At 42.9% G+C, this 25,647-nt stretch overlaps 1 protein-coding gene across 4 annotated transcripts in view; it reads left to right on the plus strand.

Moving 5' to 3' along the window:
- The window catches only part of USP13 (ubiquitin specific peptidase 13), a 133,727-nt gene that overhangs the window by 18,634 nt on the left and 89,446 nt on the right, over nucleotides 1–25,647 (plus strand). For 2 of the 4 annotated variants that reach the window (XM_056121839.1, XM_056121840.1), the window contains exons 2-3: nucleotides 13,963–14,088; nucleotides 23,127–23,187. In XM_056121839.1, coding sequence (XP_055977814.1) covers nucleotides 13,963–14,088; nucleotides 23,127–23,187 — 187 coding nt within the window. The remainder of the gene's footprint in view (nucleotides 1–13,962; nucleotides 14,089–23,126; nucleotides 23,188–25,647) is intronic. The other 2 variants (XM_056121838.1, XM_056121841.1) reach the window with 2 other exon arrangements.

Here is a 25,647-nt window from a genome sequence, read left to right on the forward strand (position 1 = left end):
ATTAACTCCGCTACAGACTCAATCTTAAAATTGTGTGGGAGACTTTCTCTTGCCACCTTCCTTCCCCAGGACCCTCCACTGTCTCCCAGTTTGGGCGAGAGCTCGCTAGAGCAGGTGACAGGGATGCCGCAGGTTCTGTACCCGAGCTGTCCAGGATGGTGCCTCCAGTGCCTTGTTGCCCGTTGAGTTCTTGAAATGTGCCCAGTGCAGATGAGAAGCTGGACTTTCAGTTGACCTGAGTTTAGTTCACTTTAGTTTGAGGAGCGACACATGACTAGCAACTGTCCTATCAGACAGTGGCGCTGAACCAAAGGCGTTAGAATCCCTGGTTGGTTAAGCATCATATATACAGATGACAGGAGATCTCTGGGGACTGGCACTGCTCTCAAGGTACATGTCTGCATCTAAACTACAGAACCACAAGACTGTAAGCATGAGATCCAAATCACCAAAACCAAACTTAAAATGTGCCTTTTAAGGAGACAGGCGGGGGGTTGGAAGGGATCCTGGGACACTGGTGGAGGAAGTGGACACTGGTGGTGGGATTGGTGTTGGAATACTATACTCCTATGAATCACTCTGTAAATTATAGGCCTTTAATATCTAACATTTTTAATGTAAAAATAAATTTTTTAAAAACTTGACAACTATTAGTCTAAGGCAGAGGCAGCTATTATTATTAATTGCCATTGATAGGCCAGGGTGCAGACTGGTGCTGGTTGGCATGTATTCAAGGTCAAATGCTAAGACAATACTATAACCTTATAATGATTCCTTCCCTTATAATTATTTCTCCCCACTCCTCATAACAAATGCTCAGGAGCTGGAGAGATTGTTTCATTTATGTATTGTTGTGTGTTTACTTAGTTTGGTTTTGGGGTTGCATCGGGCAAGGCCCTGCTCAGGAATAACTCCTGGCGGTGCATGGGAGTGGACCATATGGGATAGCGGGATCAAACCTGAGTCAGCTCTGTGCAAAGCAAGGGCCCTCCCCGCTCCAGCCCTGCCTGAGTTTTCTCCTTGAGCTAGGGAGCTCACCCCACTTGGCTTGACCAGGGCCTTGGCAGTCCCTGCCTCCCACTGTCACCCTCACTTCATGAAGACCCCGACCTCCTGAATCTTCATTTCCAGCTCCTCCATCACTTTTAGTATTGTCAGCCATGACTTCTTCATCTTTCTTGTTTCTTTCTGACCTTTTCTTCTTACTAGGACCTAAGTGGCTTGGGCCACCAGCTTCCCTTGACCCTCTGCTGTCATGGGCCCCAGAACTGGGCTTCTGTCCCCCTGTAGGGAGGGGACACCCACCTCAGTCTTCTTCACGACCTCCTTTACAGACCCCACTCACATCATTCCTTCTGGAAACTGGGATTGCATCCAGCTGGTGTGCAGTGTCCTTGACTGGTTCCTTTTTTCTCCAGAGTAATCACATTCTCATCAACTTCCCTGTGATTACACTCCTCTCCACCTCTGTCTTCCTTCGGTGGCTGCGGTGATTCCTTGTGTGAACCTTTGTAATAATCTTTTATTCCTCAGTACACACTTGGCATCGCCAGAATATCCTGCTCCTCTCCAGGCCTCCAAGGATATTGGATGAAGAAAGGGGTGACTTGGGAAGGAGGCCGGGTCTCGTCCATGCTCATGGGGTTTTTGAAATACCTTCAGTGAAGAAAAGTTTCATTGTTTGTACTTTTGAAAATTGGGGCCGGAGTAATAGCACAGCAGGTAGGGCATTTGTCCTGCACGCAGCCAACCTGGGTTCGATCTTCAACATCCCGTATGGTTCCCCGAGTAAGGCTAGGAGTAATTCCGGAATGGAGAGCCAGGAGTAACCCCTGAGCATTGCCAGGTGTGACCCAAAACAAAAACAAAACAAAAAACAAACAAAACATGGGCTCCACATACTTGAAGAAAATTGAGAAAATCCTAGAAGATAATGTGGAGAGGCCTGTCTGGAGAGAGAGAGAGAGTACAGGAGTTATGGTGGTTGACTTGCATGTGGCCGACCCTGGTTTGATTCTCAGCTCTGCATAGTCCCCATGTTGTGTGACTCAAAAGAAAACAAACAGGACAGAAATAACCACGAGAGAGGTAAGGTGGAGGAGAACACCTCTCATTCTTCACTAGCCTCACACGTTCCTTACATGTCATGCATCCTGCTTTTTTTTTTTTTTTGCTTTTTGGGTCACACCTGGCAATGCTCAGGGGTTACTCCTGGCTCTGGCTCTGCACTCAGGAATCACCCCTGGTGGTGCTTGGGGGACGGTATGGGATGCTGGGAATCGAACCCCGGGTAGGCTGTGTGCAAGGCAAACACCCTACCCATGGGGCTGTTGCTCCAGCCCCACACCATGCTTTCCTACTGGCTTTCCTCACGGAAAACACACCAGGTGTAGCTCTTCCCAGAGGTAATTTCATCACAAGCCAATTTTCAGTGGGCGAAGAGGGTCCACTTCCTGGATGCACCACAGACAGAACAGATCTGCCCTGGGGCCTCCTCTCACTGCTAACACCAGCTCCTTCAGTTCATATCTTCCCCCCTTTTCTTCCTTTTACAGCCAGTGATCTGGAAAACACCATGTTCTTGTTCCATCCGTCCTCCTTTTTCATAGGAGTGTGAGTCACTGTCTTTGAGGGGTGCTATTTGTCCTGGACACGGGGTTGTTGTGACTCTATCTCCCTACATCATGTTTCTCTTTGCGGCAGTGACCGCTGTTTTCCGCGCTCTTCTGTGGTTACGAAAACAAAGTGTCACGCAGCCACTCTTGTTTCCTGAGTGCATCGTTCACACACGCGGCTCTCCTTCCTGTCTCCAGCAACACACCACTGTAAACAGAGCTCTTTCACCGATGGACGGCTGGGTGTATTTTTATTTAAAAGGGATGTTCACTTGCTATGCTGACACTTGTAACCTTGATCTTCCTATTTGTCTGTTTGAAGACCTTTTTTTTTTTTTTTTTTTTTTTTTTTGCTTTTTGGGTCACACCCGGCGATGCACAAGGGTTACTCCTGGCTTTGCACTCAGGAATTACTCCTGGCAGTGCTCAAGGGACCATATGGGATGCTGGAAATTGAACCTGGGTCAGCTGCGTGCAAGGCAAACACCCTACCCGATGTACTATTGCTCCAGCCCCTTGAAAACTTATAAAATGGCAGGCAGTAGGGAAACAAAGGGGATGCTGACCTCGGTGTTCCTTGTGAGTTGTATGTTGGGTGATGCAAGGTAATAGACAGATTATGATAGGTCTGTTAGATCTACATTGAAATGGATTGAGAAACCACAGCTATATAAAAGCCCAATCTTGTCTGAAATTGATGGAGGAAAGGGGAATGGGTTTAATTGGAATTTCTTTTTTTTAATTTGGTTTTGTTTTGAGGCGACACCTTGCAACGCTCCGGGCTTACTCTTGGCTCTGGACTCAGGAATCACTCCTAATGGTGCTTAGGGGACCATGTGGGATACCAGGGATTGAGACCAGGTTGACCGTCTGCAATGCAAGTGCCCTATCTATTGTACATTTATTCCGGCCCATTGTCTGTGAGGAGACTAGTAGCCACTTCTCTAAAGAACCTCGGGGGACTCACTGAGTTAGAGATAGTAGGAGAGAGCTACTGTGTGGTTCAAGTGCTCCAGTTGCTACAGGTTGGCTTCGAATGCTGCTCCCTTTCTCTTGTGGTTTGGTTGTGAGGTAGGAGAGGTTGCTGGAGGGAATGAGATTGAGCCTGAGACAAACCCTGTGTTGTGTTTCTTGACTTTTCTGTATTTCAAGTGTTTCCAAGTCAAGTTTTGCAGTTTGGCTAAACTTCTGTCTAGGGTATCCTGAAATGATCTTTAGAATCTTCTTGAACTATTGTGAATAGTGTCGCAATGGAAAAATGAAATTCACTTACACATAGATGGACATGAAGAATAATTGCTGAGTGAAATGAGTCAGAGGGAATGGGACTGGCATAGAATGACTGCACTCATTTGTGGGGAAAAAAAACATAGTGTGAGACTAATGCCCATTAGGAACAAAGGGCCAGGAGCACTGGTCCATGGTTGGTGCTTGCCAGAACTACTGATGGAGGAAGGCATTTGGGATAGAGAAGGAACCGGTATGATGAAGATAGTTGGAAAGGATCATTCTGGATAAGAACTGTGTGCTGGAAATAGGTAAAGGAACAAACATGATAACCTCTCAGTACCTGGATTGCAAAGCATAATGCCCAAAAGCAAGAGGGGGGGAGAAAGAGAAAGAGAGGGTGAGAGAGAGAAAGAGAGAGAGTGACTGCCATAGAGATGGGTTGGGGGAGGTGTCAGGAGGGAAACTGGAGACATTGGTGGTGGGAAATGTACACTGGTGGAGGGATGGGTCTTGGACCTTTTTATGACTGAAACTCAACCATGAAGAGCTTTGAAACTGTGTTTTTTACAATGATTCAATTAAAGAAATAAAATTAAAAATAAAATCTTCTTGAGCTGAGAAGGGGCGGCGAGGTGCAGGATAGGTATTCTGGGCTGCGTGGTCTCAGATTGGGTCCATGGGGCATGGCTGTGGACACTCATAGTCACTCCCCTAAAGAACCTCCAAGCCTTCTTCACCACTGTTTCTCATACAGTCCCCTGAGCATCATTAGGGGTCACTCCTGAGCACTGAATAGAGAATAGCCCCAGAGCACTGCTCACTCGGTGTGACCCCAACCCCTTCGCAACACCCCTTCCCCCACAACCACCTCAAATGCAACACTGGTGCTGGTGTCACAGACTCTATTTTTGTGCTGGGGCATCATTTTTCTTTTGTTGCTCTCCATTGTTTAGTTATGTGAAAGGCTTAAAAATGGAGACCATCCTATGAAGAGTTTTACTATTTATTTCTTTACTTTTTTGTATGCTTTGATCTGAGCAGGACACTGACGGCCAGCGTGAGAATGTAAGTTAAGTAACTGAATGACAAGTCACCAGAGAAAAACTTGTCATCATTCCATGAATGTTTGTTCAGCTCTAATGCCATCCCCAGGACTGAGTGGAATTTGGTAATGAATGTGACATGATTTTCCTGCACTCAGGGGTGAATTGTGGTTCAGTTCTGGCATATGGTGGCCCCCCATGAAGGGGTTTCTCACAGAGACAGTGTTCGTGAGTTGTGGAGTGAGAGAAGAATTGGAGCTTAGGACCCTCAGTACCTGGGGGATGTGGAATCAGTGGAGGGCAGAGGCTGTCAGGATGGGCAGCTGGACAGGTGAGGTACCTGGGTGTGTCTGTGGTGATGCTGCATATGTTGACACGAGGGTATTGCTGGTTTTGACATGAACTGCTCCCAGGGCTTGAGGTCTAACATTTTGTCCTTGAAGGCCTTTGAAGGGACACTTTCTCAACAGCGAGATACTCTTTGATTTCAGCAGTTCAGCTCCCTCTACACCAGTGCAGTTCAAAGTGCTGACGGTGCCAGCAATCATGCGAACACTGGGAGGAAGTGTTTAGACATTTCTGGGGCAACTTGACTTTGCAACCGTGTCCAGGTACATGGAGAGCAGATTGTTCCGTTTGAATAGGATCAAGGCCTGTTTGGGTTCTGTGGGATTTTCACGTGTAGATAAGGCTCATGCCTGACTGAGGAGGAGAGCTGGCTGTGGGCAAGTGGGGTTGTTACTCCCCGAAGGGAAGCCCAAGCAGGCAACATTAGGGGACCTGCTCCTTCACAGTTGGCGTTGAGAAGCAGAGACTGTGGGTCCCTAGTCAAGAACTTAAATGAACTTAAACTTAAATATAACGTATTAGTCACATTCCAATTTGATTTCAGGTGTATATTATTTTTATACACATTTTGCATACGTGACATATATATTTATTATATATAACATATAACATATATAACAATATATTTATTATATGACATGTATAATAATATATGTTACATAATATATTATATATAATACCATATATTATATATATAATAAGTCTGTTCTTTGAGGGAAAAAGCTGTGCCGCACCCAAAAGGAGAGAGAGAACAAAAAAGAATGCCCTGCCACAGAAGGTGGGATGGGGGGGGGATGGGAGGTGGGAGGGGTAGTGGGATCCGTGGTGGTGGAAAATGGGCACTGGTGGAGGGATGGGTACTTGATCATTGTATAATTGAAACCCAAGCACAAAAATTTGTAAGTCTACAACTGTACCTCATGGTGTTTCACTAATAAAAATTAAAAAAAAAAAAAAGCTGTGTCAGAGGTTTTGGTTTTATTGCCTCTAGCCAGAACTGTGGGAGTACATGTATAGGTTTTCTCTGGGAACTTAGTTTGTGTGATTTTTAATGCTTTTTTCCAGTTTTGTAGGTACATACTTAGGCCTTGAGATAAAAACACAAACAAACAAACAAACAAAAAGATAACATGGGTAGGCATGGATTAGCTACAGTGCAAACATAAAATAATAGTATTGGTGCTACTTGAAAAAAGTTATAAATTAAAATAAATAGGTTCATACCCTTTTGACTTAGAGGACTTGGGGGGGTCACTCCCTGTGCTACCCCCAGACAATGATGTTCACTGTGGAACTTGATGCTGTGCTGCTGATGCTGTGATGCCAGGGATGAGTGAGGGGCCTTCACATACCAGACATGTATTTCACCCCATTGAGCCATATCTCTGGTCCCAGGAGAATTTTTTTCTTTTTGGGTCATGCCCAGCAGTGCTCAAGGGTTTACTCCTGGCTCTGCACTCGAAAACTCCTGGCAGTGCGGGGGGGACCAGATGGGATGCTGGGGATTGAATCTGGGTCCACCACGTGCAAGGAAAACGCCCTACCCACTATACTATCTCTCTGGCCCTGATTTTTTTTTAATGTGCTTATTACTTTAGAAGGGATTAAGAATGTGATGATTTTTTTTAATATAATTAAAATCAAGTGCTCTTTGGGTTTGTTTTTGTCTTTGCTTCTGGGCCATACAGTGGAACTCAGGGACTGCTCCCAGTGTGTTGCTTGGGGTCATCCCAGAAGTGCTTGGGGACCACGTGTCTCCAGGGATTGGACCTGGGCCTCCTGCAGGTAGAGCATGCATATGGGTCCTGTGAACTCTCTCTCCTGCCCAGAACTCTTACCCTCTTTGTTTGGGATTTGGGGCCACACTGGGGCCACACCGGGGGGCCGGCAGGTGCTATCACTCCATTTGGTAGGGCGTTTGCCTTACACACAGCTGACATGGCCAACCCGGGTTTGATTCCTCCGCCCCTCTCCGAGAGCCCGGCAAGCTACCGAGAGTATCTTGCCTGCACGGCAAAGCCTGGCAAGCTCCCCGTGACGTATTCGATATGCCAAACACAGTAACAACAAGTCTCACAATGGAGACATTACTGGGCCTGCTTGAGCAACTCGATGAACAACGAGAGGACAGTGTTACAGTGCTACAGTGCTTTTATTCACTAGATTTTATTATCTTTCTCCATTCTGGTATATTGGGTCTGGAGCGATAGCACAGCGGGTAGGGCGTTCGCCTTACAAGCGGCCAACATGGCCGACCCGAGTTCGATTCCTCCGCCCCTCTCGGAGAGCCCAGCAAGCTACCGAGAGTATTCGATATGCCAGACACAGTAACAACAAAGTCTCCAATGGAGACGTTACTGGGCCCGCTCGAGCAAATCAACGATCAACGGGAGGGCCTTTACCTTTACCTTATTCTGGTATTATTGCATTTCTGTATGTTTTCTTGGCCAGAAATTATTTTCCCTTTTCATAACTGGAATGAATCGACTGTTTCTCTTTCCCTCTCTCACCAGCTTTTAAAATGTACTTACTTATTTATGGCTTTGATGCTTAGGATACACTCAGCTGAGCTCAGGGCTTATTTTTGGCTCTCCACTCAGGGTTGACTTGTGGCCACGGTGCTCAGGGGATCATATGCATGCTGGGGATTGGATTCAGGTAGACTGCATGCCAGGCAAGCACCTTACATGCCTGCCTTATTGTTTCTCTGCCCCACAAATTGCATTTATTCAGCAACAACTGTGTACTAGCTCTCTGGCACCTTTAAAACATTTTTTTTTTTTTGCTTTTTGGGTCACATCTGGCAATGCACAGGGGTTACTCCTGGTTCATGCACTCAGGAATCACTACTGGTGGTGCTCAGGGGACCATATGGGATGCTGGAAATTGAACCTGGGTCGGCCTCATGTAAGGCAACCGCCCTACCCGCTGTGCTCTCTCTCCAGCCCCCAAAAAACATTTAAAAAATTTCGTTTAGGTCTATCTTAGGCTCATGTCTTGGATCTGTCTAGCCCAAAATAAGGGTCTAGGTTAATTTTCTTTTATGCTGATATATCGCTTTGTATAAGAATCTTTTATTGAGTCTTCTATCATTTTTATGTTTCTTGTGTTTGACATGTATTTAACAGTGTTAAAATAGTGCATCTCATGTTTGGACTCCCTATTCTACCACCGTTTAGCTTTTAAAAGTTTAGCGCCATCGGGGCTGGAGCAATAGCACAGCGGGTAGGGCGTTTGCCTTGCACACGGCTGACCCAGGTTCGATTCCCAGCATCCCATATGGTCCCCTGAGCACCACCAGGGGTGATTCCTGAGTGCAGAACCAGGAGTAACCCCTGTGCATCGCCAGGTGTGACCCAAAAAGCAAAAAAAAACAAAAGTTTAGCCCCAAACCTATGAATTTCCATTGTAAATGACAATAGTTTAGTAACGAACCTTTGCCACCTTTACTTGAGAAAAGCTTGCCTTGGATTCCTACCTCCTCTTCTTCTGGTGTGTGCTTCACTGTGAATTGATCTCTACCCTGTCAGATTCCATACCTGAACTTTTGTCCATTTGAAGACAGATGCTTCATAGTGCCTTCTAGGGTAGTGATCTTAGGGGGTGGGGGTGTGATTGGTCCATGAGAGGACAAGGGTAAAGATTTGGAATCTTGTACAAGTCCATCGTCTTTTCCTTGATGCTGGGCTCTAACACATTCTCTGCTTTGATCATGTAGGGATTGGGGAGATGTATTGACTTAGACTTAACGTCGTTAGTGAAAGAAGCTTTCAGAACATGTGCCATGAAGCGTTAACTTGGTTGTATGAAAGGACGTATGTCGTAGGACCCATATTTAGACGTGAACAAGAGGGAAGAAAGCATAGGCAAGGGTGATTGTCCTTTAGGTGGCACATTTAAAGGTCCCTAGCATGGCCAGGAGTGATCCCTGAGCACAGAGCCAGGGATAAGTTCTGAAATTTTGAAGTGGGGGTTTAGAGAAGAAAATACAAAAGTTCAGAGACCTATGTAGCAGACTGCCGTAGGCCACAAATCTAGTTTATTGTTTGTGGTTTCAAGTGTCTTATTTTCCCCAATGAATCTTCTGGTTTGAATTCTTTTTTGGGAGTTGGGGAAGAGGATTTGGGTCTTATACCTTGGTGCTTAGGGCTTATTCTTAACTCTGTACTCAGGGATCACTCTTGGGTGCTTGTGAGACCATCTGGGTGCTGGTCAGCTGTGAGCAAGATAACTGCCCTACCTGCTGCACAGTCTCACCAACTTCCCTGATTTGAATTCCTTTGAAGTTAATAGCATTTAATTGAGAATAGAAAAGCTAGTTTTTTTTTTATATCACAGTGCGTGATATTCATTTTAATAGACTGGCTATTATAATGATGCAGTATTTTTCTAAGAGATAAACACTGTACAAAAACGAACATTTTTATTAAAAAAGGTCTCTTTGAAATGTTATGTAATCTATTGAGAAGCAATTGTGCTGTATTGCTTCTAGTTGAAAAACTTCTAATTTTGTTTAAAGAAATTTATTTTTAAATTTTTCCCTAAATTTTATTTTATTTTTATAAAGTTGTTCACAATACTTCATTACATTTAACATTCAGACACCAATCCCACCACACTGCAGTTTCCCACCACCATATTCTGAATGTTTCCACCCCAAATCCCAAATTGTGCCCCTCAAAGCAGAATAGAACAATTCATTTTGTATGAATAATCTGCTAAAAATGGTCCAATAAAGTTTCGTTAGAGGATAGTGTGTGAAGATTGTTGTATTTCATCCTGGAGCCATTAAACCCTTTATAAGAGGTTTAAGAACATGTTTATTAAAGGCAATTAAATGTTGTGTGCTACTCTTGGTACATCAGTGGTGTAGAGTATGAGAGATTGCTCCAGGAATTCTAAAATTTAGAATAAAATTATACCACAGATTCACTCGTGGATGAGGCCTATGTTGCTCTCTTCTGGGAGCTTTCTGAACCTCTGGATCTTGGCCATTGAGGAGATTGTGTGGTGTGGGGCAGTTTGTGGGTGTGACTGCCAAGCTACTGCTAAACTTGGGAGATGGAGGGAAGAGGCCCATTCCCACTCCTAGCGAGCTTGGAGATCTCAGTCACGGGTTCCACATACCTGGGTTTCTCTGAAGATTCCCTTGTGGCTGAGTCTGAGCCTGTGGAGAGTGACTGTGATCATGGCTATGGTTGTGTTCTGGAGGTTTTCTGTTGGGGCGGGGAGGGAAACTCAACCCATCTCCTTCTGAGTGGCCCTGTTGAAGACAGTATGGTGCAGGGTCTGGATGTTCTATGTTGCTCTTTCAAGAAATTTATTTTATAGGAAAAGAGTCACTCAGAAGCCCAAGATACAGACTATGTAATTCAGAGATTTTTCTGTGCTAGTTTACAGTCAGTCAGGTTATAAACATTTTATTTGCAAGTATTTATTGTTTTTTGTGTATAAATTTTTTTGTTATATGAAATTGTAATTGTGTATAAAATTGAATTTGATTTTCTCTACAAACCTGAACCCTTTGATCTCACTAAATTTATTTTTAGTTTTGATTTTTAAATTCTTAAAATTTTAATTATTCTTATTCTTAATGATGGTTTTATGCTACATCATTCCAATAGATTTTTTTAGTATCTTGTACAGTCATTGGATTTCCCATGTAGACTTTAACTCCAGTAGCAAATTAAGAACGTTTAACTTCCTTTTTTTTGTGATTTTATGCCTATTTTGTGTCCTCATTATGTTGTATATGTTACAATAGTGAACTCATATTTGAACTACAGCAATTATAATATTCTCATTGTGACAAGATCCTTTCATAGGTGGCATATAAATCATATAAACATAGTATTGGAGATTCTTAAAAATTCTTTTTATAAACAAAAATTAAAAAAATACACAGTAGGCAACCATGGTTTATAAAACCTTTACAGGTTTCATGCATGAAGCATTTCAGCTCTGCACCCCCGACCAGTGCCCACTTCTCTCCTTCACTGCACCCTGTCCTTTCCCCTCCCCCACTCCCTGAAAACTGAAGACCAATTCTCAGTAGGTTGCTTTGAGGCATTTGTTATCTCATCTATGAGAAAAGCTCACTTTATGTCTGTTTCTCTCCGGGCCAACTGTACTCAGCGTAATGCTCTCCAGTTCCATCTACATTGCATGGTTTCATTTCTTCTCAAAGCCTGGTGGTATTGTCCTGTGTATATGTACCATAGTTTCTTACATTTTTAAAAAAGTAAAAACAGGTTTTATTTGGAAGTTCTGAGGGAGGAGTTGGGATGGGGGTGGGGAGAGTGAGACAAAGAGAAAAAGAACATGGGCTTCTCTAGAGCAGAGAGAGTGCCCCAGTACACATCCCAGCGCTTAAGTATGAAGTTATGAAAGTCCACATCTCCAGAGGGGAGAGACACACCACATGCATGTGTCAGCAACACATGTGCTCTGGCAGCATATGTGCAGCACCATAGTTTCTTTATCCAGTCACCTGTTCTTGGGCACTTGGGTTGTTTCCAGATTTAAGCTACTGTGAATAGTGCTGAAATGAAGATATGAGTGCCAGTGTCTTTTCTGAATAGTGTTTAAGGGCTCTTGGGGAAGCTGCCAAGAAGTGGGATTGCTGGATTATATTTAGCTCATATCCTACATGTTTGAGAAGTCCATATTGTTTTCCAAAAAAGGCTGGACTGGTCAATTCTCACCAGCCGTGAATGAGGATCCATTTTCTCTACATCCATACCAGCACTGGTTGTTTCTGTTTTCTGTGATGTGTGCCAATCTAACTGGTGTGAGGTGATACCTCATTTTTCTGATTTTTCATTTCTGATGGTAAGTGATGAATATTTTTCCCCATATATCTTTGGCCATCTGTATACCTTCTTTGAGCAGTCTGTTCATCTTTACCCCTAGTTTTTTGATGGGGTTGTTGCTTTTTTTCTTGTAGAGTTCTTCTAGTGCTTTATAGATCTTGGGTATTACCCCTTTACTGGTTGAATGATAAAGAAATACTCTCACCCGGTCTGCAGGGTGACTTTATTTTTGTCATCGTGTCTTTTATGGTGCAGAAGTTTTTTAGTTTGATATAGTCCCATTTGTTTATCTTTGTTTCATTTTTCTTGACCAGTGGAACTGAATCATTGAAGATACCCCTAGCTTCAGGGTCATGAAGTGTTCTACCTTTGTTATCCTTATTGTAATTTATGGATTTAGGTCTGATATTCAGACTTCTAATCCATTTTTATTTGACTCGTGCATGGTGTTCAAATAGAGTCTGATTTTTATTTTTGAATGTGACCAATCAGTTTTCCAGGTATCATTTGAGAAAAGGCTTTTCTTGCTCTACTTTATTATTTATTGCTCCTTTATCTGATTAACTCTTCCTGTACATGGAGTTCTGTCTCTGGACTCTCAATTGTATTCAATTGGTCTGACTGTCTGTCCTTATTCTAGTACCACACTGCTATAATTCCTGTGGCTTTATTGTATGGTTTGAAGTTGTGGAGAGAAGAGCCACTAATCTTTTTCCCCCCTAGTATTGCTTTGGATATTTGTGGAGCTTTATTATTCCATATAAATTTTAACACGGTCTATGTCTTTTTGTTGTGTGTATATATATTTTTTGGCTTTTTGGGTCACACCTGGCGATGCACAAGGGTTACTCCTGGCTCTACACTCAGGAATTACTCCTGCCGGTGCTCAGGGGACCCTATGGGATGCTGGGAATCGAACCCGGGTCGCCGCGTGCAAGGCAAACGCCCTATTGGCTGTGATATTGCTCCAGCCAACATGGTCTATGTTCTTAAGAAATATTATGGATGTTTTTGTAGGGGCTGTATTGAATCTGTTATAATACTCTGGGGCAAGATGGTTATTGGGCAATACTAATCCTTCCAATCCATGAAGAGGGACTGTGTTTTAATTTCCTTGTGTCCTTTTTTACATCTTTTAGCTAAGGAAACTGAGAGAATGTGAGAGATGATTTTGGGTAGACAAGCAAGTATCTGCAACGGGACAGTATTCATGAATGTTTATAGTAGCAGTCTGTTTAAAATTTAGTGCTATTCAGATGTGGCATAGGATGCAAGGACAAATAGGTTCGAATTGAACTCTGACACCTCCAAGTTGTAAGCTTGGACAAATGACTGATTCTAAGTTTATTTTTTTTAAAACAGTGAAATGGAAATGATGTACTTGCCATACTGTTATGGTTAGAAATATAAATGATGCACCTGACACATATCAGACGGGTCTACATATTACGTTGTTCTGTTATTAATGAATTGAAAGATCTTTAAAAGATGTTGTTCTCTTGGGAACGCTGTCTTGGAAGAATCCTGTCCTGCTAATAGGAAGTGAAACTCATATTCCCAGAGGGGTGGACTCCTGAGTGAGGATGACAGTGATAGCAGGTGCCCGCTTTCTCCTGTCCCTTTTACTCCTTCATCCTCCTTTGGAGGGTCAGACAAATGCATTTATTTCCAAAGGCTGTTCAGCATCTCACCTGATGGTGAGAGTGTGTTTGTGTGTGTTGGCTGGTGTGTGTGTGGGGGTATCGGGAGCTCAGGTTGAGCTAGGAAGATGCCTCTGTTTGTGGTGCTGTAGGTGGGTGGTGTCTTGTTCACCGAGGGATCTTTTGCAGGACATCATGTCCATTCTCTGCTTTTTGTCTCTCTCCCTTTTCCTCGTTGACTTGGCTAATGTTGTCACCTGTCTCTTTCTTCTAGAATTCTGAAGGTGGACTCTATGTATGCATGAATACCTTTTTGGCCTTTGGAAGGGAACACGTGGAAAGACATTTTCGAAAAACTGGACAGAGTGTGTACATGTACCTGAAGAGACACGTGCGGGAGGTGAGGTGCACTATTGGAAAACTGCCAGCAAGATCTTTCCCGTAACATCGAATTAAAACAAATTTAAAAACATAGACATAGTTGTTTATAATAGGATTTCAGGCATGCACTCTTCCCATCTCTTATCCCTCCACCCATGAGGTGACATTGTCTTAGTGTGATGTGTCACATGGAGATTTTACTGTGCCCATAGGCTTCTGGTTTTCTTTGAGAATGAGAAACAAAATATCATCCTTGGGAGAATTTCATGGAGTTCCTTAAATCTTATCCTATTATTACGTATTTATTTTTGTATTTGGGGGTGAAACCCAGGGCTCAAATATGCAATTACTCCACTACTGAGCCATCCCTGTTCCTATTTTTTCGTATTTTCCACTGTGGCGCAGGAGGGACTGTGGTTTGGGGTCACTCCCAGGGGTCCAGGCTAGTTGGTTGGTTAGTTGTGTGGTCCAGTGGAGCAGGAGATGTGGGGTACACGCAAGGCTTGTTTTCAACCATTTGTTGAATTAAAAAAACTCAAATATAAGACATTCAGATATTTTTATTCAGACTTTGTATATACTTAATTAGGCACTGTGAATTTACAAAGCCTTAAAAACAGTTTATTAAAAGGTATTCAATGTTCCAACTTCAGATTCTTTTACTTTCAGAGGAAGTTTTCCTAAAAGTTCAAGTTCCTTTGTCCTTCTTTTCCCCAAAAGTAACTGTTGGGAATTGTTCCTCATTGATATGTCATTATTATATAATATATACTTTGTTAACATATATTATATATAATATTTGGAAAAGCGTTTATTTGCATACATTTTGGGAGGAGAGCCACGCGCAGCTATGGCTCTGTTCTTCCTCCTGGCGGGGCTCAGAGGACCAAATGGGGTGCCAGGAATTGATCTTGGGTTGGCTGCATGGAAGGCAAACACCCTACCCATGGTATTAACTCTCCAGTTCCTATATATTTCTTAGCGTGGTATTCATGAACAATGCAAAGCTTGTTTGTGTGTGTTCAGAATGTAGCTAAATATTGTAATACTGGCATCTATATCCCCAGAGTTTTATTTCCTCAAATTGGTTTTGAAATCTATCCATGTTTCCATTTATCTGAAATTAATTAATTTTAATAGTGTTTTGATAATACTTGTTAAGTGTACTTAGTCATTTATTATTTTATCTTCCTCCTAATGAACATTTAGATTGTTTCTTTTTTTTCTTTCTTTTGCTTCTGCAAACAATGCAGCAATAACCATTGTTCTCCATTTCTCCTGAAGGTATATGTGCATGATTTCTTTAGGAAGTAGATGTATTTAGAAGTAGTAATGCTGGTTCATGGGTGTACTTCCCTCCATTTTTACTAAATATTGTCAACTTTACGTTCCCGTTTGCGGAGGTTTCAAATGTCTTGTTTCACCACGTCGTCACTGGTGTTTGGTCAGCCTTCTGATTGTGATGTGGCACTTACATATTTGGCATTTCCTTCTATGAGAAATGAACCTTGTTTCCTAAGTTTATCTTCATTATTTCTGGTCATTCTGATTTTCTCCTCTCTGATTTACCTATTTATGGTTTCAGCCTGTTTTCTGTGGGAGTACCTTCTGAAAAGTGTAATGAGTTCTTTTTGCATTCTGGATTCCAAATATTTGTCTGTTTTATGCAGTTACAGTTTATGGCTTGTCTTTTTGTATTTTAACCTAATGTACTGAAATTATTTTGTAGAACAAATTTTGTTGTTGTTGTTGTTGTTTATTTTTGGGTCAAATCCAGCAGTGCTCAGGCCTTACTCCTGGTTCTGTGCTCAGGGATCTCTCCTGGTGGGTAACTTGGGGGACCCTCTGGGGTGCTAGGGATCAAACCCAGGTCTACCATGTGCAAGGCAAGTGCCTTTCCCACTGTACTATCTCACTGGCCCTACTAAATTTATTTTGAAGGATTGATTTTTTGGGGGAGTTGGGTGTGAGCCAGCTTCCAGCTTCCAGAGTTTGGTGCCAGGGCCTGTGATTTACCACTGAGATACATCCCCAGTGTCAGGCATTATTTACTTATTTCATTTCTTATCTTAATATTTTGTTACTTGGGAGCCTATTCAGAGGTACTCTGGGAAACTCCTAGCTCTGTGCTCAAGGGTCACTCCTGGTGGTGTTCAGGAAACCATATGTGGTGTCGGGGATTGAAACTGGCTAGCAAGCATGCAAGACAAGCTCCTTACCTCCTGTTATATCTCTCTAGTCCCTGAATTTATAGAGGAACCCACAGTTCACATCCCTGTAAGCTCTAGGAAGACAGTGACTTTTGTTTTGTTCACCGCTGTGCCATCGTCACTTTAGTGTGGTGCACATAGTAGGTGCTTCATAATATTTAGTGAGTGACTGTTCAAAAGGACAGTGCCAGAGTGATAGTACAGTGAGGAGGGCTCTTCTCTTACTCATGGCTGACACAGGTTTGATCTTCAGCACTCGATACGGTTCCTTGATGAGCCCTTCCAGGAATCATCCCTGAGTGCAGAGCCAGGAGTAAGCCCTGAGAACTGCGGGTTGTGTCCCCATCTCCCTCCAAAAGAAAACAACAACAACAACAACAAGAACCCCAAATGACACATCTCCCTAGTGATTTGTATCACTTTTATGCCCTTCAGTGATATTTTGTTAGTAATGGAGCTTACATTTTGCAACACATTCATAAGACACTCCCTACCCGTTTTCCATTTTCCATAATTACCACACCATATTTGATGAGATTCAGACAGTAGGCAACAAATCATAAAGGAAAAGAGAATATATATCTATATCTATATCTATATATCCATATATATATATATATATATATATATATATATCTTGTAGAGCCCGGCAAGCTACCGAGAATATCCCAACCACACAGCAAAGCCTGGCAAGCTATTTGTGGCATATTTGATATGCCAAAAACAGTAACAATAATGGGACGGGTCTCATTCCCCTGACTCTGAAAGAGCCTCATTTCCCAATACCATTGGGAAAGATAAGTAAGGAGAGGCTGCTAGCATCTCAAGGCTGGGACAATGGAGATGTTACTGGCTCCTGCTCAAGTAAATCGATGAACAACGGGATGACAGTGATGATGATGATGATGATGATGATGATGATGATGATGATGACGACGACGACATTTTGCTAGCTATTTTATATTTATTTAACCATACCTGGTAATGCTCAGGAGTGGTTCCTGGCAAGTTTGGGGGACTACATGCTGTACTGGGGATTGAACCTGGGTCAGCTGCGTGCAAGACGTGCTCCCTACCTCTGCGCTGCTCTGGCCCCTTTTATCTATTTTCAGACATCCTATCTTTTTTGCATGTGTGTGCGTGTGTGCATGTGCGTGTGTGCGTGCATGTGTGCATGTGTGTGTACATGTACATGTGAGTGTGTGTACATGTGCATGTACATATGCATGTGTGTGTGTGTGTGTGTGTGTGTGAGCGCGTGCACGCTGCCAGAAATTGAATCTAGGGCCATGCACCTGTGAGTCAGACACTGCTACTGAGCCACATCCCCCTGGTTTTCAGTTTTGATGGTGCTTGGGGACCTTTTTCCTTTCCAAACAGTGACTGTGTATTTAGCAGCACTGTTCAACTTTCATTTCTCTTCTGATAGTTGGTAGACTTTCTTGGACCTTCTCATTCGTCCATACTGATTTGACTTTCTTCTAATCTCTCACGGTAGCCCAGAAACTTCTTCCCACTTGCAAACCATTTTGGCCAAGAGACTTTCATGGGGCTCTGAGAATAGAGGTTTATAGAATAGGCATACAGACAAAATATAAAAGAAATCATACATTTATTAAAGCAATTTTTAAAAGTTCTGTGACACTATGTCACTGCTCACAGTTTACAGTTAGGTTCTGGCCTCCCAACAACAGTGTGTGGTCTGCTACATTTTGCCAAAGCAGGAACCCCAGGTTGGACAGCAGAGGAGCAGGAGGTGAGGCGGAAGGAAGACCAGAATCAGATACGTCATGAGCCTAGTGGTCAGTTCAATAGTACAATGCTGACCTCCTAACAGTGTTTGCGTTTATTGCCCTGTCCCCTTGTCTAAACCCTCCCACCCCTGTGGGGTGGCTCACGGGGCTCTGTGAAGTATCCTTTGCCCCATTTGTCTTCAAGTGCTGGACATTTAGGGGAGCAAGGCACAGAGACCTGTGTGGGTCCAAAAGCCAGCGGTGGGTTGGTGGGATGCGTTTCATCTTGTGTGGTTAACTCGGAGACCTCTGGAAGCGTCATCTCGCTTTTTCCCTGTCCACAGTCGGCTCTCAGTTGAACTCTCTTCCTCAAGTGACCCCTGTTTCCATCTGTTGTCTCTGGAAGCCTGTATGGGATGACGGACCAAGTAGCCCCTTCCAGCCTGTGTAGCCTCTCAGCATTTGTTTTCTTATCATCAATCAAATCAGCTGATCCTGAGCCCCTCCCAGGCCCCTCCAGAGGCCCAGCCAGTCCATCCATTAGCATCATTCTAGTCTTCTGCCTCCCAAGGGTTCCCTAAACCTTGTCTAAACCCTCCCTGGCTCCCAGACTGGGGTGCTCTCTTCAGGCTTTTCCCAGAACCTCCCCTCATCCTTCCTCAAAACAGTGGAATTCAGACTTCACAGAGAAAATAGGGGGATTTTTCTTTTACTGAGAAAACAGAAGTTTACAGAGAAAACAGTGGCTGTTCTTTTTGGGGACCCAGTCTGGGTGGCTGCATGCAAGACAGGTGCCCTATCTACTGTACTATGTCTCTGGCCCCTGACAGCGTCTTTAAAAGTGTTTCTGTACCTTTAATTGATTAATTTTTTATAATTAATTAATTAACAAAATTAACCAGCTCACACCTGGTGATGCTCAGGGATGACTCCAGGCTCTGCACTCAGGAATTACTATGGTAGTACTTCTGTGGACCCTATGGGATGCTGAACATCGAAATCTGGGTGCATAGAGGTACTTCCTTGCCATACTTTCTTCCCAGCCCCTGCTTTTCTGCCCTTACGATCATCATGCCTCCTCTTTCTTTCACACTGAAGCCACTTCATCATCAGTCAGCTGAAATGACCACTCAGCAGCCACATGAGGTGGTGATGTTTTAGCCTCAGTTTTACCTGGCTTTACCTCGACCATTTTTTTTTTCAAATGTGAGAATACTGCTATTTATTCAGCCATTGATTAAGCTGATTGAATTGGGCATGAACTCCACATTACTTTTTTTTATTCAGAATGTTAATTTTATTTTATTATTATTATGTAATCACCGTGAGATACAGTTACAGAGCTTTCATGTTTGAGTTTCAGTCATACAATGATCGATCACCCACCCCTCTACCAGTGTGCATCTTTACCACCAAGGTCCCCAGTATCCCTCCATCCTGTTACTCTCCCTGCCTCTATGGCAGACAATCTCCCCCATACTCTCTTTTGTATTGCTTGTTATGAATAGCATGAGATGTCACGCAGTCAAAACAGCGGCCACATGCTCCTGAAATTCTAAAATTTTAGATAATTAGAGTATGGAGGCATCCCTGTAGCCAGCTGCTCAGGTCAGAGATTCTTTTGTGTGTCTCTGGATCATGGCCATTAAGGAGCTTAAGTGGCAGTTTGTGGGCGTGACCTCCAGGGTCCCATGGGGACTGGGGAATGAGAAGGACCGACCAGTCCCCTATCCCTTGAGGCCTGGAGTTTGTCATCACTGAACCCACATACCCGCACTTCTCATTGGGTTCTGGAAGTTGGTGGCTACTGGGGTTTTTAGGGGGCAGGTGGAGGAAACCTTGTCCATTTTGATGCCTGAGCTCCAGCCTGGAACCCAGTCTGTGGCACAGTGCACAGCCAGCTTTGTGGATTGAAGAGTTCCTGTTTCTCAAACCAACTTGATCTCAAGTGGTGGATGACACTGAAACAGAGGTCCTTGTATTTGGAAAGAAGATCTAGCTTCTCCCCACCCCACCCACCTCCCTTGAAGGGAAATAGACTTAATGCAAGTGCAAGGCATGACTCTCACCATTAGATTTCAGCAGGTTTCCATGCCCCCTCCCACCCTCTTCCTCCACCATCACCCAGGATGGTGCGAGGCTGCAACACATCAACAAGATGCCAGACATCTCTTTCTGTAGAGAGAGATTTCCAGTGACTTCCAGGACTATAGAATGTGCCTTTGGTACAGTTTTGCTTATTTTCTTTTTTTCCCCCTAAATTTTATTTAGGCACCATGATTTATAAAGTTATTCATAGTCAGGTTTTAGACGTACACTATTGCAGCATGATCCCACCACCAGTGTCAGCTTCTCACCAGTGTTCTCGGGTTTCCTCTCATATCATTAGCCTCTCAGCCTGCCCTCTTGACAGGCACCTTTCTAAGTTTTGTTGTTCAAAGTTTTTGAGTCTCTTGATTTCAGTGTCGTTGACTCTAGTTTGGATATTTGGCTCTTTTGGCTCATTCTTTGACAGGCTGTAATGATAGCACAGTGGGTAGGACGTTTGCCTTGCATGCAGTCAACCCGGGTTTGATTCCTCTGCCCCTCTTGGAGAGCCCAGCAAGTTACTGAGAGTATCCTGCCTGCACGGCAGAGCCTGGCATGCTCCCTATGGCATATTTGATATGCCAAAACCAGTAACAACAAGTCTCACAGTGGAGACGTTCCTGGTGCCCACTCAAGAAAACCAATGAACAGTGGGAGGACAGTGTAGAGTGCATTCTTTGACACCACTTTTGTACCTTAACTCTCTGACCTGGCCCCATTGACTCTCATCTGCTTCTTCTACCCCTCCTTCCACTTTTTCTTTCCTTCTCTTTACTCTGGGACCAAGGTTGGCCTGGGCATTGCCCCATTTAAAACATTGCTTTCCCTCATCTGGTTATTCTGAAATGACAGACACCTATTGCATTTTATTTATTGAAAGGTGGGGCTCATAATTCCAGTGTGGTTGACTCTGTGGTTCGTATATTTAGGTCAATCATTCCTTAACACCACCTTGACCCTTATCCCCTGTTTATCTCTTGTTTGAGATAAGTGAGGAGAGGAGAGAGGAGAGCAATCTCTGAGAGGGATGCTAAGATAGTTAATATGCATTGGACTCTAGCGTTTAGAAAAACAGGTGCTTGAGCTAAAGCAGAGACCTCAAACTTATTCGACCTATTGCCCCATTTTCTTTTTTATTTAAGTTTATTTATTTTTATAAAGTCGTTCATGATGGTTTATTACATTCAATATTCCAACACCAATGCCACCACCAGTGCACCTTCCCACCACCATTATTTCCAATTTTCCCAGCCACCCCAATAGCAAGTCCTGAATAATTTATTTTATTTGACTTATAAATAATTTGCTAAAAATGTTAAAAATATTTCCTTAGAAGAAATTGCATGAATACTGTTGTATCTCACCATGGAGCCATTAAGTCTTTATAGAAGAGAGTACAAACATGTTACGGATTAATCCTTGTGTGTTTATATTTTCTTAATCAAGATTGGTTGTCTTCAACTTTACATCCCATCCAATGTGATGTGCTATTCTTGGTTCATCAGTGGTGTAGAGTTTGAGATGTCTCTTGAGGAATTCAAAAATTTTGAATGGGGTGATACAGCTATAGTTAAATTTTTAACCGGATGATAACTTTGGGTGCCCTGGATGACCAGAGCCTGACACCAGGTCCGGGAAGCATCTCTGCAACTTTTTGATCTCTTTCAAGATTTATTTTTGAGTCTCTAGATCATGGTTGATTAATGAGGCTATTTGGTACCAGAGGCAGTTCATGGGTGTGACTGCCAGACTTCTGGAAGAACAGGGAGATGGGGGAGGTAGCTCATCCCCAACTGCATGAGAGCCTGGAGATTTCAGTCACAAAACCCGTATACCTGGGTTTTTCAACAGATCAATTTCTGGATGGTCCGGCACTAGAGTCCGGCAGTGAGCTTGGTGGCAATTGTGGATTGTGGAGGTTTTCGGCTGCTGGGGGTCTGTTTGGGTGGGTGCTGGGCTCACCTGTCCCTTCTTCCTGGGTGCCCTGGATGGCTCAGTCTGGTGCAGGGTGCAGAAGGATCTATGCTGTTGCCTCATTTTTATAAAACAAATTTCATTCAGTTCCCAGCCAGAAAAATCTATTACTTTCTTTAGGCAAACAAATAGAAAATTTCCTCAGTTTCACCTGAGTCAGCTAGAGGCTCCGACCCCATTATTCCCATGCTGGGAGAGGCAGCATTGCCCTCTCTGAGAATCATCGAGCTAATGTTTCAGTAATTTTACACTGGGAAAATGTGAATTATAAACATTGATTGGAGAAGCTTTAAGAGCCTAGTGTGAGAACCATAAGGATGGGCCAACCTTCAAAGGCAGGGAGTAAAATGCAGGGAAGGAGACTTAGGGTTGATTTGAGGACAGCATAAAAAAGTAACAAGAGATTATACTGTCATTTTAGCACATTGTCTTGGGAAAGTGTGGATTTTTGGCCCCCATACAGTGGTGACTTAGAAACAGTCTTTTTTTTTCACACAAAAATATAGTGTGGGAAAAGTGAGTTTGGCCATTTGAAACAATTATGTTATCATTTTATCTGAGAGTGAAAGTTTTGATTTGTCAGAGGATGGTGAATGAGCTTTTACTGCGTGACCCTTTGATGGCTGTGTATTTCTATTGGAAACATCCTGTATCATTAGAAAAAATATTTTTAGGGGCCAGAGTAATATACAGCAATATACGGTGCTTGCCTTGCGTGCATTTGACCCGGGTTCAATCCCTAGCTCCACATCTGGTCTCCTGAGCCTGCCAGGAATGAGTGCAGCCAGGTGTGAGCCCCGAGCACTACTAGAGGTGACCCCCAAACCAAAATTAAAATAAAATAATGGGGCAGGCACGATAGTATAGCAGGTAGATGCTTGAATCGGCTGACCCAAGTTCGATTTCTGGCACCCCATCTAATCCCCGAGTCTGCCAGGAGTGAGCCCTGAGTACAAAACCAGGAGTACACCTAAGCACTGCTGGGTGTGGCCCCAAACAAAAATAATCTAATTCATAAGCAGTGTTTTAACAATTTTTTGTTTTCTTTTCAGAAGGTAAGAGGAGCCTCAGGTGGAGCTTTACCAAAAAGGAAGAATTCCAAGATATTTTTAGGTAATGTAAGTAGTTAACTAAAGTGTGCTAGGATTGTGTGTGTTTGTGTGTGTGTGTGTACATGTGCATGCTGATGTTTTATTTGGAGTTACAGGTTGTTTATTGCTCTACAATTTAAAAGTAAGAAGAAATATTTAAATTGAGATGATCTGTCTCCGCTTAGCATTTATTGAGTTTAAGGATGCTTTTAGCATTTTTATTCAGGTAAGTGTTTTGAAGCAATTATATTTAAAGTGATTGGAGAAGAATTATCATTCTGCTTCAGTCTCTTTCATCACTGCTTTGAAAGACATTTTTCTCACCCTCCCCTTAAAAAAAATATTCACCACACTGCAGTCTTTTTTTGAACTTTGTCACTTTTTCTGCCCACAAATGCCTTTTATTTACCCCCCAGCTGAATTCGGGATTCACCCCCATGTTGCATTTCGTCGCCATAACTTCTTTGAGCCTCTTCCATTGTGATCAAGTCTTGTCTCAGTCTCTTTCTTTAATCTTTTTGACCCTTTGGACAAGTACTGGTTAGGTATTTGTAGATGTACCTTATTTTGGGCTTGCCTGATATTTTCTCACAGGGATTTTGAAGTTAAGCATTCCTTCTTTCTTTCTTTCTTTCTTTCTTTCTTTCTTTCTTTCTTTCTTTCTTTCTACAAGCGATGTAAAATAAATTATTCAGGGCCTGCTATAGAGGCATGCTTGAGGGGTGGTTAAATTGGAAATAATGGTGGTGGGAAGGTGGGATTGGTGTTGGAATATTGAATTTAATAAATCGGAACAACTTTATAAAATAACTTTCTTTCTTTCTTTCTTTCTTTCTTTCTTTCTTTCTTTCTTTCCCAGAGTGCCTCCAGGGGTGTGATGTCATGGGACACTGGAAGAGTCATACTATCTTCCAGATTATTTGTAGATGCTCTTTTCCCGCATGAGATTAAGGTGTTCTTATTTTCTCTTTCTCCTCCTCCTCTTACTCCTCCTCCTCCTCTCTCACCTTCTTCCTCCTTCTTGTTTATCCTGTGTTTTCAGCAACAAACTCATTGCTACTGTACTAACAAGACACATTTTTTTTTGAGAAAAGTTATTTATTTCTATAAAGTTGTCCATATTTATTAAATTCAGTGTTCCAACACCAATCCCACCTTTCCACCATCATTTATTTCCAGTTTTCTCAACCATCCCTCAAGCTTGCCCTTATAACAGGTTCTGAATAATTTATTTTACATTGCTTGTTATAATTCGCTAAAAATGATCCAAAATATTTCCTTAGAAGAAGGCATGTGAATATTGTTCTTTCTCACCATGGAGCCATTAAGCCCTTGTAGAAGAAATTACTAACATGTCATTACCAGTTAAGCCTTGTGAAAGACACACATTATTTAAAAGATAAAGCTATTGGAATAACTCTGGGAGCCTCATTTCCTCCCTGCGTGGACACTCTACTCCACCCTGGTCTCCACCTTGCTGTCTTCTCTCTTTGATCTTCAGCTCATGGATTTCTTGATGAGGCTTACCTGCATTTGATTTGCACACCCAGCCAGTCTTTGCCTCTTCTAGGGATGCCTTAGATTAGAATTTTGATCAATCAACCAAACCCTAGATTGCATGGAATGAGCTTCATAGCTGAATGATTAAATGGCTTTGAGTTTGGTTATTAGCCTTCTGCCTTTTTCTACGGATGAAGGGAATGCCACTATTGAATTAAATCAGCATGCATTCTTGAAGCATGCATTCAGAAATAATTAGTAATCCCTTTTGGGGGAGCCGAGGGAGGGCTGTGGTGTTTGGGCCACACCCAACCTTGCTCAGATCCCCTCTTGGATCACTCCTGGTGATGCTTAGAGTACCATAGGTGATACCAGGGATTTGAACCAGTGTCAGCCACATGCAAGGCAAGCACCTTACCACCTGTACTATCTCTCCGGATACTCCATATTGTTTTCTATTTAGATGCTTCACGAATTGATGTTAGCTACTTAGTTCTACTTAATCACACCAAGAATTCGGTTTTATAAACCTTGACTAATACATATCCTAAATGGGTGCTTCAAATCTCCCAGGAGTTGTACTTTTTTAAATTTTTATTTTTTATTTTTTAATTTTCTTATTTGGTGGTGGTAGAGTTGGGGTGGACTGGGAGTGGTGTACCACCCAGTAATGGTCAGGGACCAATTTGGCCTTGAGCTCTGGAATGACCCCTGGTGGTACTTGGGGGATCATGGGAGGTGGCAAAGATTCCAATTGAGGTGAGCCACATGCAAGCCACATAGAAGCCTTGACCCTGCGGTGCCATCTCTCTGGCCACAGTAGCTTTACTTTTATCTTCCTGGTCATAGTGGGTTTTTTTTTTCAGTTTTGTGGTCTACAAATTAATTTTTATGTAATCTGTGTAGGACTGTGTTAGGACTATGTCTGGATTATGTAACTGAAAGTTTAAAATACTGGTGATTTTAAATAAGATAGATGCTT

The sequence above is a fragment of the Sorex fumeus genome, unplaced genomic scaffold, assembly GCF_029834395.1.
Source record: "Sorex fumeus unplaced genomic scaffold, SorFum_2.1 ptg000044l, whole genome shotgun sequence".
NCBI lineage: Eukaryota > Metazoa > Chordata > Mammalia > Eulipotyphla > Soricidae > Sorex > Sorex fumeus.